At 49.6% G+C, this 13550-nt stretch overlaps 1 protein-coding gene across 2 annotated transcripts; it reads left to right on the forward strand.

Moving 5' to 3' along the window:
- The first annotated feature begins 1372 nt into the window (after window positions 1-1372).
- Window positions 1373-13036, forward strand: DYNLL2 (dynein light chain LC8-type 2). Of its 2 annotated transcripts, none has more exons than XM_025996012.2 (3): window positions 1373-1653; window positions 4480-4618; window positions 6578-13036. In XM_025996012.2, exons 2-3 carry the CDS (start codon window positions 4487-4489, stop codon window positions 6713-6715), a joined length of 270 nt encoding a protein of 89 aa, XP_025851797.1. In that variant the 5' UTR covers window positions 1373-1653; window positions 4480-4486; the 3' UTR covers window positions 6716-13036. The 2 variants fall into 2 exon arrangements, with proteins under 2 accessions (XP_025851797.1, XP_072603668.1); XM_072747567.1 differs by having other exon boundaries at window positions 1382-1653; window positions 4480-4651.
- The last annotated feature ends 514 nt before the right edge of the window (window positions 13037-13550 follow it).

Genomic DNA, 13550 nt, shown 5'->3' on the forward strand with positions numbered 1-13550 from the left:
CTAAGTGTGAAGGGATACATCAGGCCTTGCCTATTTCTCTGAAATGCCCGCTGAGGCTGGGAAATGACAGAGCTGTGGAAAGCAGAAGTAGGAGGGCATGATTTTCCAGGCTTCCCCTGACACATAATGAATATTAAATTATGGGTACCACCGCCAGGGCAAGTCCGACTTCTGACCAAGGTCTGGGCCAGTAAGGGGAAACCGATGAGAAGGGGAGCTTCTTAATCCTCACTGTTGTGGCCCAATTGCATGGCTCCCTATAAAGATTCTCACCACCCCTTTAGGTAGACACTTCCTTTGTGAAACCGAAGGGAAGAAAAAAAGGCAGACATTTCCTGTTCTCTGGAGGTGGGTGGGGTAGAGTGGAGGGCCGGCACTCCCCTACGTGCACAGGCATCACACACACTGCCACAGAGAGCCTCCTGGGCCACCGCGGGGGCCGCTGCCTCCAAGCACCACTTTTCAGCCTCGAACCCAGGACCAGGCCTGCCCTCTCTGTGCTTTGGTTCTCTCCTCGGTAAGGTGAGGACTACGGAAGGGCTGAGCTTTCAGGCTCCCCACAGCTCTGCCCGACTCTGGTTCGCACCTCTCCGGGGTTCTAGGCACTCCCCCTCCGGTCTTGACCGGCCAGAAACGGCTCTCTGTCGCCTCTACCCCAGGAGCCTGCGTGCCAACGACCAACCTCCCCTCTCCCAACTGTGCCTTGGGTCTGCCTCCATCTTGCTCCTGGTGATAAACAGCAGCTGGGGCTCCAGCTGGGAGTTGAGGTCCTGTGGCCTTGAGACTCGGAACAAAGGCAGAGCTGCGTGGGGAAGGGACTTCTCCCGAATGTAAGGGGAGGGGAGCCCTGGGGCTGTTTGTGCCTTTACCTCTCCGCAGCGGGCTGTTCCTTCCTACAGATCTGGGGGGAGGGGGGGGTCCTGTCTTTTCCTCTGAGGCTGATGACTTCACCTCCCTCCCCTCCCTCCTCCTCAGGTTAGGATCTCTACCCCTTCCCCATCTGTTCCCTGGGTCCTTAATCTCCATCCCTCTCTCTCCGTTTATTCTTCTAGGGACTGGGGTCTTTAACCCCCTCCCTCTCTTTAAGCCTCGCCTCTTTATTCCTTTTTAGGCCTGGCCTCCTAGCCCGAGGTGGAGGGGTCTGCATTCTTCGTCTCCTTTCTCTCCTTAAGGCCACAGCTCCCTCCCCCCACCCTATTCAGCTCCCCCCTCCCTCCGCCCCGAGGCATTGTGGGAGGAAACAAGATGTGGGGCGAGAGCGGCGCGGGGAGAAGCCCGCAGTGCGGGGCCGGGCGGACGCAGCCAATGGGGAGCGCGGACGGCAGCGCGCGCGGCGGGGGGGCGGGGGCGGGGCGCTATTTCAGGGGGGGCCGCGCGTCCGCCGTGCTCAGCGGCAGAGCGGAGCGGAGCTGCGAGGCGACAGCGAGGAGCAGGCGGGCGGGCCGGCGGGCGCGAGGCGGAGCGCGGGCGGCCGGGGAAGCTCGAAGGGCGGACGGCAGCGGCAAGCCATCGGCCCGGGGCTGCGGGAGCCGGAGACCGCGGCGGCGGCGGCTGCTGCTGCAGGAGAAGCCGAGGGGACACCGCCCCTGCCCGCGCCCTGCCTCAGGCCATCGCTGCTCCCCCGGGGCCCCGCGCGGACTAGTCTCCGTGAAGGTGAGCGGTGGGTGGGGGCGTTCCCGGGGCGGCGGCCCGCGCCGATCGCGTGCGGCGCCACGCGCGGGGCCCAGCCCCGGTGCCCGGAGCGGGGCTGGCTTCTGCGTGACGCCCCTCGGGGCCCCACCTTCCTGGGCTGCGCCACCCTGTGCCCTCGCGACCCCCGGGCGCGGCCGGAGGCCCCGGGCTGCAGAGGTACGGCTCCCCGTCCCGGGAGTCTCCCTGCGCTGCGTGGAGGCCTCCTCTGGTGTTTGGGGCCGAGGGAGAGGGGGTGGAGAGGGCTCGGGCGTGACGCGGCGCCTCCTGCCGCCGCCACCCTCTGGGGCGTCCTTCCTGCAGCGAGGACGCCCAGTCACTCCGGCGCTGCTCCAGGCCAGGCGGGGGAGGGCGGCTGACCGGCCGGAGCGGAGGTGGGGGGAGGATGCTTTCTCATGCCCTCAAGGTGCCGTTCTTTGGGGGCCGCAGCTCTCTCTGGAGGTTGGCATGGTGGAGGGATAAGCCCCCTTGGAGATCTCAAGGGAGGAAATACCAGCGTTTGTGTGTGTTGGGGGCTGGGGAGGATGGTCCAGGTCTCTGAGGCTTGGCCTTTTCTGTCCCCAAATCCGGGATCAGGGAAGGAAGGGGAGCTGTCCTGGAGTGCCCTCTTGGCTTTTCCAAGGAGCCCCTGCCTTTTAATTGAGGCAGCTGGCCTGGGGCCCTCTGGTCATCCTTCTCTTTGGAGGCCCAGGTCTTTTTTTTTCTCAGGAGGGAGGGGGTAGACGGGGCACCTCCCTATCTCTTTCTCACTGGCACCTTGGACAGGGCAGATTGGGGCTAGGCCTCACTTCTCGGACGCCTGGGGGGCCTGGGGTAAAGAATCGTAGCATTGTAGTCACAAGACCAGCGTTATGTAACCGCAGGCGCTCTCCTAGTAGAGAGTAAGGTGGCTTTTAATTACTGTGACAAAGTTGTTCCCTTGGACTTCGGGGATAAGGCAGTGGAGCAGGTGAGCTTGCTGGGAAAACCGATGCCAATTTCAGCTTTAACTTCACTGTCTCTAACCAGGCCCCACCCCCACCCTTGCGTTTGTAAACAGTGCCCCCTTCTGAGTGGTAACCTGGAATAGGCCACCAGGTGACACTAGTTTTCGTCAAATACAGAGTTTTATAATCAGAACATTGCTTGCTGATTATATATCTGCTCAAACTCATTGAAGTTGCCTCATTTATCTTATTTCAACTTGACATTCTTAAAATGAAGATGTTGCTTTGCCCAAGGTCATGTAGCTAGTGAGGCCTTGAACAACAAGGTTCTCCTGACCTTTCTTCAGCACCAGGTGGTGCTCACATACTCCTTGAAGCCCTGACTTTTCCTTTCAGGGTTGTGAGGTCAGAGGATGCTGAAATAGAACCAGCCCTGCTTAGTTTGAGGTGCCTTGGGTGCGGTCAAGGGCTGTGTGGCTGGCAGCTGGCACGTATGCTTTCTTTGCATCTGGTGCAGGATAAAGGAGTAATCATGAGTTCTGCTTTCCCTTTCGGTTCACTCAGCCCACCGGCTAGTGTGGACTCAAGAGATCAGAGTGGCCTGGAATGATACCGGGAATCTCTCCTTAAGCAGGCAGGCCTTTTGTAGCCTTAATATCAGACAGGACTGGAATGACGACATCTGCCCCCTGGGCTGGGTGACAGAGTCTTTTGGGGGGGGGGGAGTATGTGGGGGATCTGTGTTATGGGACTGTGATCAAGGACAGAGGATTGGTTTTTGTAGCTTGTCTTTTCTGTTCTTGCAAAGCACTTGGAAGCTATAGACTGCTCAGTAGGTTCTGACCAGCCTTCTTGGGATCCCTGTCATCCCAGGTATGGATGGACCATGCAAGATCTTCCCCAGAATTCTGTTTACTGTAGGATGAATGCCGTGGCTTAGATAGCCGGGATATGAAACAGGGCTCTTAAAATAGTAATTCCTCACCTTTTGTTATCTCTGTCACCATTGGGCATGGGTAACCTTTTTCTGTGCAAGGCCAGATAGTAAATATTTTAGGCTTTATGGGCCATGCATTCTCTTGCAACTACTCAACTCTGCCACTGTAGCCTGTTCCTATAAAACTTTATTTTGCAGAAACAGGTGGAGGGCTGAATCTGGCCAGCAGACTCCAGCGTAGACTGTCCTTGTTTGCAGATGTTCTCATATAACCTTAATTAATCTTATAACAAACAACCCCTGAAAGAGAGCTAGCCTTGTTGCTAAAATGGAAGTAATGAATGCAGTAAGGCTGAGTGTCTTGTCCAAGACTGCGAGAGTTCATAGTCAGGACCAGAAGTCAGGCCTCCTGATTCCTAGTCCATCTTCTTTCCACTGTGATACCAATGATGCAATAATGGTCATTAAATCAAGGGCTTATTGTGTTCAGGTGTTAATGCCACCTGCTTTGCCCTCAGTAGGGCAAAGTCTCCATTTTAAGATGATGGTATAAAAGCACAAAGGTTAAGTAACTTGCCCAAAGGCACAACTAGTAGGTGATGTATTGTAATATTTTGGCAATTGGTGCTATTCAAAATATCAGAAATAGATAAATTTAGAGTTGGAAAAACCTCATAAATGATAAAAGAAAGTTGATGGCTCTTTATGCCTTTTTTCCCCATCCATCTTGTATTTCCCAGATTTTGGGGACCAGGTCTCAGCTAAAAGCTTAAAAACCTCCCCCTCCTAATAATGCCTCACGTCTTTGTTTTCTATTGCCCTCACCTTCTGTTTTCAGCTCTCCCACTGAGGCTCCACACTCAGCTGTTAATGTTCATTTCTTAGAGCATTGGGGGTGTCAGCTTCACCTCTCTGCTTCTTCTGCAGTGTCACGATGTCTGACCGGAAGGCAGTGATCAAGAACGCAGACATGTCTGAGGACATGCAACAGGATGCCGTTGACTGCGCCACGCAGGCTATGGAGAAGTACAACATAGAGAAGGACATTGCTGCTTATATCAAGAAGGTGCACCAAGAGAGCTGTGGCTTTTGGTCAGGGGTAGGGATGGGCATCTGAGCTGTGCCCTCAGGGAGGCTTAAACTGGGAATTTAGGAAAGCGGGTATATCCCATGCAAACAAAAGCCAGGAGCTTGCAAAGCAGACAAATTAGGGAGTGATTCTTGCCAAAGCATTCATCTTAGGAGTTCTTAATAGGAACTCAGTTCAGGTGTGCTTGTGTGTATGTATGTTTACAGATAATTATGTGACTCTAAGGCATTGGGAAGAGAAGTTTAGGAACAAATATAACTGGCTCAATTCAGAACTATTCAAAATGTATATTAGGGATATTTGAACAGATAATATAAGATTATATACAAATTTTTCAGGGAACTGCATCATTTAAAGTGGAATATCCCCATTATAACCCTTATCATGCAGGAGGTTTCCTTTTCTTTCTCTTAAAAAAAAAAAAAAAGACTTAGCTCTTGCATCATCTCCTCCCCACCTTCTTAAGAAAAGGGTAGGCTGGAATATATAATTTGCTTAAAATGGATGAGCAATATTGGGGTAATAGGTTTAATCCCTGAAAAATTCCTGAGTGAATGGGTGAATGAATATGGTTTACACAGTGAGGAAGCAGCTGAGCTAGAAATGGGAAGTGGTACCCAGGGCCTCTGATTCCCAGTCAAAATTCATGTCTACTAGTGGCATAATTCCAGTCTTTGATGTTTTTAGCTCTATCCCAAAGGGAAGCCTAAATGTTAGTGGTATTATGGTCCATGGAGGTGGTAGGGCATCCTTAAGTTTTACAGACTTCTGTTTTCCTACTTAGGCAGGGTGGGATGAGAAAAGGAAACTCTGGAGTCCTGAGAGACTTTCTGAATAAGGAACCAGTGGGTGCAGAGCCCATAAGGATGCTGGGGGTGCCGGCTCCTTCCTAATTGATGGCCTTATCTGTCCTGTACAGGGAGAGTATTTGGAATCATGGACTCTCCGAAGAATCTTTAGATTGTATCTGTTCAAGCTTCTTTGTTTTGCTGATGGGGAAAATGAGACCCAGGGAAGTGACTGTGGCCCTCCTATATTATACAGAGTCTTGAGAGTCAACATTAAGGCTGGATTTGATGACCCATCCCCTTTCCACTGCTCCCTAATATTTCTTGGAGTTCCTTGGTGTAGGGTTTGTGAGGAGGCCAAACAAGTTGTATGTTGAGCACCTGGGGGACAGTCCCAGGGTTGGCAGCTTTGCTGGGTCCATGGTGGAGGGCTGTTGCATGGCAGGGTGCATCTGCTGAGCCATCTGTTTCCTGCTGCATCCATGGAGTGACAGGGAACTGCCTGTCTGATTAAGTCACAAGGATTCCTAGGTTGCTTTGATGCTGAACTTGTGCTCCTGAGAGAAGTGAGGGAATTACCCTGATCTCATGGCTGATGTCCTTGTTCTGCTTCTTACAGCCCACACAGTGCCTGGCACACAGGAATGCCTTTAACGTTGACTTACAAAGAACTGTTTCCTGGTACTCCTGACATTTGGCTCCAGTGTCTTGGTTTTGGGATTTGAAAATGCGGGTTTAGTAATGTGGGAGACAGCAGGTGGCAAGTCAGGGAGGCTTGATCCTCCTCTGCTTTCCTCATGCTGTGTGACTCTGGAGTGGTCTCTTCTGCCCCTGGCTTCCCCAACTCTTTGCTAAAGAATCACAGGGTAGGCTGTGCAGTCAGGATAGCTAGGAGGAGGAGGAAGAGAGATGATCGGGGTGTAAAGTGGCAGAGAGAAATAATGGAGCCTTTGCAGTGTTCATTATTAATGAAGGAAGGAGTGTCTTAGCTAGCCTTAACCTGAGCTCCTGAGGTTTGGGGAGCTGAGGCCATGGGCTAGAGGGGGAGGGGGAGAATAATAACTAAATTAATCAGATTCCTATTCTGATTTCTCATCTTCCAGCTGTCCTAATCACCTTTCTTCTCTCCCTTTTGTTCTTGTTTTAGGAATTTGACAAGAAATACAACCCTACCTGGCATTGTATCGTGGGCCGAAATTTTGGCAGCTATGTTACACATGAGACAAAGCACTTCATCTATTTTTACTTGGGTCAAGTTGCAATCCTCCTCTTCAAGTCAGGCTAGGTGGCCACAGTGAAGGTGTCAGTGGCGGCGGCAGCGATGGCAGGCGGCGTTGCTGGGACTGTTTTGCACTGGGGCCAGCATCAGGATGTCCTCTCCAATGGCTGTGCTACTGCATGGACTGTATACTCGATTTCATGTGTATGTCGCAGTAAACAAAACCAAACTTCTTTCTGTTTAGTTGCCTGGGGAAGAAGGCTGCTTTATGTTTATTTTTCAAGACTTTAAATTTTTTTTCTTTGGTTGTATTGCACTAGGAAATCTCTCCCACCCCTCCCTCTTCTCTTTCTCTCCCTACATATAATAAAAAGCCCTCAACGAAGCCTGAAAGACGGGAGGGCTAGGGGAGAGAAATCGGTTTCTGGAGGCGGAACTCAAACTGTGCAGCCGCCTCCTCCTGGTGGTGGGTGCTGCTTTGGGAGGTCCAGGGAGGCTCCAGGGGACAGCATAAGGGTTGGCAAGGAGAGAGGGATAGGAAGGAGGGTGGGGGATTGATCTAGTACCAGGGAGAATATTCCACTGAACTGTGATTCCACGGCTTGGGGCAGAGGGTAGGGTGGGGTGGGGGGTGGATTCTTTAAGGGGCCCTGAGACGTGTTTGTCTGTGGTGTGTGGGAGTGGGGAGCAGACTTGTCTTGCTGTCTTTGTCAGAAGAGTTTCTAAGTAAGGGCTGTGTCTTTGTGGATTACCTTCTTTTATTCTTCCTGCCAGAGCTCATGCTAGGAGGATGTTGGGGGTAGGATTAGCTTGATTTTTCTCTATTCATTCTTCTCTCCTTCTGTCTGCTCCCTGCTTAGCCCTCGGTTTTCTCATTCCTCTGGAGTTCTCTTAAAGCAGCCCCTGTTAGTTGGCTGGCAAGGGAATTTCTGGTGACTGTAGTTCCTTAGTTAAGTCTTAGCAATCAAACCAAATCAATGTCTCCCTTGATTCTCCTCTGTATATCTGTGTGTATGTATGTGTGTGTCTTGGTTTGGGGTAGAGGGGAGGGAGGGGCAGGACAGTGTGGAATCTCTAGGGTGTATGCGTAGGTAGCCTACATGGTTAGTTCTAATTGGGCCTTTATGTTAAAAACCTCTGGGGGTGTCTGCTTTGGGGGTGAAGACAGTGGTCAAGCCCCTTAGGCCATCTGGCCCAGACACTACTTGGCCTATGGCTGTCTGCTTCCCAGAAGGCTTTAGGAGGATAGCCCATGAGGAGATGGCCATGATGCCATCTACCCTGGAACTGAATCTCAGTGACTTTGGGGTGACTTTGTGGGGGAAAGTGACTTTGTGGGTGGTTGCAGCCTCTTGTGGGAGGTGGGGATGGAAGTGATAGAGGGCTGCAAGGACCTTTGGGGGAACTTCAGAAGGGATTAGTCTTGCAGTGGTGGAGCCCCAGGTATCAGGAGATGGAGCAGGGCCCCTAGTGGGAGGAGATTCCAAGGAGAGTGCAGGGGGAAATCTTGTCTGTTGGTCAAACAGGGATGGGGGGGCGGGGGAGTCATTGCCGACTGAGCTGCTGATTCTTGTAAATCGCATTTAAAACTCATCTGTACGGTTGGCACTCTGGGAGGGGGGTGGTTGGGATCCAGCTCATTCATTCTTTTCTTTTTTCCCCCCTGAGTCCATCCTTGGGGCCTGGGGAGGCAGGAGAATGTCCCCTCCCCAAGCCTTTAGTGTGTGCCGAGCTTTCTCTTTGATGCTGACAGGGGAGGGTGGGTACTGGGATGGTGAATGAGTTCCCTATATCAAACCCTTCAGTGGGCACAAGATTGAGTGCTTGGTTTTAGGTTTTATTTTTTTATGGATGTCCAAATCTGTGTTTCCCCCTGCCTTCCCAGACTTGTGTGGCCAGTTGGAAATGTCTGGTTTGTGTTCATCTCTCCCTCGTTTCTGGAGCAGGGGCTCAGACCCCACCACATCTCCTATGCTCTGCATCCATGCCTCTTTTGGACATTAAAGGTCGATTGATGCACTTCTGAGCTGTTTGGGTTTTTTGGGGAAAGGGGGAACAAAAGGATTGCTCTGGTGGCAGTTGGGCCACACATGGGTGGGGTTAGAGTGCATCAAAGGTGAAGTAGAATGAGGGCTGAAGAGTTAAGACCAGACAAAGAGACTGATTGGCCTGAATCAGATCTTAGTTGTAGGGTCTAGTCTAAGGCCCTTTAATTGGGAGGAAAATTAACCAGTAGTACTTACCTACAAGGCTTTCTAGGTCCCTTAATAGAGATGGCCAGGTGAGCCATATTTTGGGTCTTTGGTACAGATGTTGCCTTCCCAGTTTCCAGCCCCAGGTCCAGATGGCAGTTTTCCAGCTGCTGCTTAGACCTGAAGGAGCTTAGCTTCTTAGAACCTTTGGCCAAGGAGTTCATAGCCTTCCTACTCCTCCTGTGCTTTCCTGAGACCTGCACACTATATCCGGTAAGTTCTGCTCTAGCTACTTAGAAGTGGAAAAGTGGGGGATTTCTAGAAAGGGGGGAAACAATCTTGGTGGAACCAAGGGATTCTCCGACTCCTAGGTTATCCTGGTTGTCCTGCTCTAGGGCTCCTCCCCCCACACACCTAAGGAGATGGGCAGCACTTTTGAGAGTATCTGCCCACCCCTGGTACCAAGCAGTTGTCACAATCCTTGTGGGAGTATCAGAGAGCAGGGGTGCTTTGTACTCCTTTCCATTGCCACTTACTCAAAAACATTTACTGGATTTTTATGTACTTGAGCCTAGGATGCTGTCACACAGCAAGACAAGTTCTGAGCTTCCATAACACATATATTCTAATCAGGTAGAGCAGGCCTACACATAAATATGCTCTTTCCAATAGTGATAAATGTACAGTCAAGGAGATAAACTGGGCAACGAGCTATTCAATGTTGGAGGTAGGTACAATGAATTCCTTCAGGTACAAAGTTGGTAGGCTGGATCTTGGAGAAGGTTTTACCTCTGGGGCAGTGGCTCTAGGGACTCTAGACCCCCAATTTCTGTTCCTACCTTCGCTAGTATGAAAAATTGGACAGAGCTAGAGCATTGAGGGATGAGAGTGAGGCCACTGTCCACATTTTGTCTCTGATGGTTATCTCTAGTGCCCAAACTCCTCTTCCTGCCCTGGTGAGAGAGGCCGTCCAACTGGTGTCTGTGGACACATCCCTTCACAGGTAGGTACACTGCACATCTGGAAGGCTAATCTTTTTTTCTTTTTTTTTTTTAAAAATGTATTTATTCATGAAAGACAGAGTGAGAGACAGAGGCAGACACATAGGCAGAGGGAGAAGCAGGCTCCATGCAGGGAGCCTGATGCGGGACTCGATCCCGGATCCTGAGATCGCAGGATCACGACCTGAACCGAAGACAGGCGCCCAACTGCTGAGCCACCCAGGCGTCCCTGGAAGGCTAATCTTGCAAGGCTTTGTGGGGAGGATGGGTTCTAGAAGGGGCTATGGATGGCAGATGGACATCATAGTACAGAAGAACACAGCCACTGTCAGAATGGGCCAAACAGTGGGATTTTCCATATCCTACCTCTCTTTTATCCTGTTCAGTCTTCTGGGGCCTTTGGCAGAACATAACCAAAAGGCAGATGGCAAGGCTGACCCAGGGATGCAATCTATAGGGAACAGGAAAGAAGAGAGGAGAATAAATCCAAATGGGGGGCAGACTGAACCAGCATGGTAGTTGTCTCTGTTGCCATGGATGTGTCTGTGTCTCTCCAGAATTCTAGTGTCCACTAGCCTAGACCTAAGGTGTGGCTATCCCCCAGGCTATCCTCTCACTTCTTAATGTCTATACTCAGACATCCTGTTATCTATCAGAGGGGCCTACTGACATCCTGTATGAAGCAGCACCTCTCTACCACTGCTACTAACCTTCTCCAGTTTAATTCAGCACAGAACCTGCCAATGCTTGACATGTTTACTATTTACTTGTAGGTCTCCCACAACTAGAAGATTAACTCTGTAACAGCAGGGCCATTTTCTCTTTTCTTCACTGCCTTATCTTCACACAGAATGGCACTTGTCCTATATTAAATGCTTGGTAAATGTTGGTCAAATGAAAAAGGAGTGTAAGTGAACATCGTTAGCCCCTCTACCCCAGGGCAGCCCAGCCTTTCCTGAAGACAATTCTGTCTGGCTTGCTGCCCTCTTCCTACCCAACCTGTACATAATTACCTGCTGCCTGGAAAGGAGTGAGTGGGTCACTTCCCAAGTGTGCTCAAGCTTTGGACCTTCTTCCTTGCCAGCCGTGGAAGAATGAAACCGTGTGTTCATAAAGTAGATTTAAAGACATTTCAGTTTGTTTATGAACTGGAAACCTCCAAGCACCCCTCTGAGCTAGACTCAGCAGTCACTAGCCACATTTTGGATAAGCAAACTGAATTATAGAGGGCGAGTGACTTGCCAAAGCTGGTAGTGTTACTAGAGCCCAGGCACTGTGACTCATAAGGGCTGAACTGGGTTTGACAGCAGTGGTTTCACTGATATTCCTTAAGGTTTAGGCCCAGCTCTCTAAGCTTAGGAGCAAAGCCCTGGTTCCACTGATATTCCCTTTCCTGGCCTCTGCTTTAGCAAGGGAAGGGAGGTTAGTTCCCTGTTCTTCCCTTCTCATTCCTTCCATATACTAAGGATTGAGGACTTGCCCCTTTTTTCTTGAGGTCTCACTAGAGAGGTAATAAGTCTTGTGGACTTAGAGAACAGAATCTGAGTCCTGGCCTCCCACAGCTTCTCTACCATCCTGGTAACAAGGAGTGCCCTATATCACCTGTTGAAGAGGTCAAGTGTACCTTTATGTATATCTGTGATGTCATGGCCTTGGTGTCCACACCAATGTAGAGGCATACTTCTATGCATAGACTGCTGCTGTGCCAGTATAGACAGGTTCATGAGCAACCAGAGAAGACCCTAGATCCCTGCACCTCTGCTCTCTTGCTTTGTCCAAACAAAGGTATATAGTGTTTGCACTAAGGCTGCTAGACATTGCTCTCTTGAGTTCCCAGAGAGAGGCTAAACATGCAAAGACAGTATGATAGTGTGGGCAGAACCCAGGATCTAGGATTTGAAGACCTGGAGCTGAGTCCCATCTCCAACACTTACCCACTGTATGAACTTGGGCAAGTCCTCTCAGGTTCAATTTCTTCATCTGAAAATGGGAATAATACCTATCTACCTTAAAGGGTGGTTATGAGGATCAAATGACATATGTGAAAGTGCTTTGAAATTGGAAAGCAATGAGGAGGAGGATGCGGATTATCGAGGTCTGACAATAAAGCTTGGGGAAAGAAAGGGTTCTGGAGAGTCAGGCCCTTCAGATGCTCCCCTCTCTGTCCAAATGCATCCATATTATAGAGAAGGAAATTAAGGCCCAGACAGAGAAAGAAACTTCCCTAAAGTCACATGGATGTTGGGGACAAGTGGGGTGTAGAACTTGATCTCCTGACTCCCAGGCCAGTTCTGATTCTAGTTTGAGGTGGTGGAGAGAACTAATTTATCAGTAGGTGCTGAGCCCCCTAATGAACTCTGGAATCCCCTGTATTTGGTGATGGGCATACAATTCAGTGTTTTGGTTTCTTAAAAAAAAATATTTGAGAGAGAGTGTGAGTATGCGTGAGTAGGGAGAGGGAGAGTCTGAAGCAGATTTGGCACTGAGCCACCTAAGCGCCCCCAATTCAGTGGCTTTTAGCATTTTCAAAGTTGTGCAACCATCACCACAACCATCTAATTCCTGGACGTTTTTATCACTCCCCAAAGAAACTTTGTACCCATTTGTGGTCACTCCTTATTCCTCTTTCCCCCTAGCCCCTGGAAACCACTCATCTACTTCCTGTCTTTTTTAATTTGTCTATTCTGGACTTCCACGTAAATGAAATCCTACAAATGTGGCTTTTTGTGTCTGGTGTCTTTCACTTAGCATAATGTTTTCAAGGCTCATCTGTGTTGTAGCGTTTATCAGCACTGCATTGTTTTTTTCTGGCCAAGTAATGTTCCATCATATGAACATATCACATTTTGTTTATGCATCAATTGAGGGACATTTGGCTTGTTTCTGCTTATTGGCTATTGTGAACAGTGCTTCTATGAACATTCATGTGTATGTTTTTAATTCTCTTGGGGCATCTTTTTTTTTAATGCCAATTTGCCTTTCTATTTTAAAAAAATCTCCATTGAAATGGGCTTTTTTTTTTTTCTGTAAATGGTCAGATACTAAGTATTTTAGGCTTTATGGGCCATATGACATCGTGTATATAGTTGTTGCAACTGCTGAACTCTGCCATTGTAGAATAAAAGCTGCCATAGGCAATATATAAACAAATGAGCATGGATGTGTTCCAATAAAACTGTATTTTTTAATTTTAATTTTTTAAAATTTTATTTATTCATGAGAGACACACACACAGAGAGGCAGAGACATAGGCAGAGGGAGAAGCAGGCTCCCTGTGGGGAACCTGATGCGGGGCTCCATCCCAGGACCCAGGGATCATGACCTGAGCCAAAGGCAGACACTCAACCACTGAGCCACTCAGGTTCCCCTCCAATAGAACTTTAAACAGACAGTGGGCCAGATTTGACCTGTGAACGATAGTTTGCCAATCCCTAGTCTAGATGATACATTTACATGATTCAATATTCCAAAGGTAGGGGTGCCTGGGTGACTCAATTGGTTAATTGAGTGTTCAATTAACTCAATTGAACATTGGTTTATTGAGTGTTAATTAACACTTAATTGGTGTTCAACTCTTGGTTTTGGCTCCAGTCATGGTCCCAGAGTGGAAAGATTGAGCCCCACATCAGGGGGGGATGCTCAGCAGGGAGTCTGCTTGGGATTCTGTCTCTCCCTCAGCCCATCACCTTCACCTCTACTTGCTCTCTC

Source organism: Vulpes vulpes, chromosome 2 (genome assembly GCF_048418805.1).
Source record: "Vulpes vulpes isolate BD-2025 chromosome 2, VulVul3, whole genome shotgun sequence".
In the NCBI taxonomy this organism is placed as follows: domain Eukaryota; kingdom Metazoa; phylum Chordata; class Mammalia; order Carnivora; family Canidae; genus Vulpes; species Vulpes vulpes.

What these genes read in the sequence shown, in the direction of transcription:
- DYNLL2 (XM_072747567.1), top strand. Translation starts at nt 4,487, where the DNA reads ATGTCTGACCGGAAGGCAGTGATCAAGAACGCAGACATGTCTGAGGAC. An exon ending in GCTGTGGCTTTTGGTCAGGG is followed by an intron (nt 4,652 to 6,577) that starts GTAGGGATGGGC and finishes TTCTTGTTTTAG; the next exon opens with GAATTTGACAAGAAATACAA.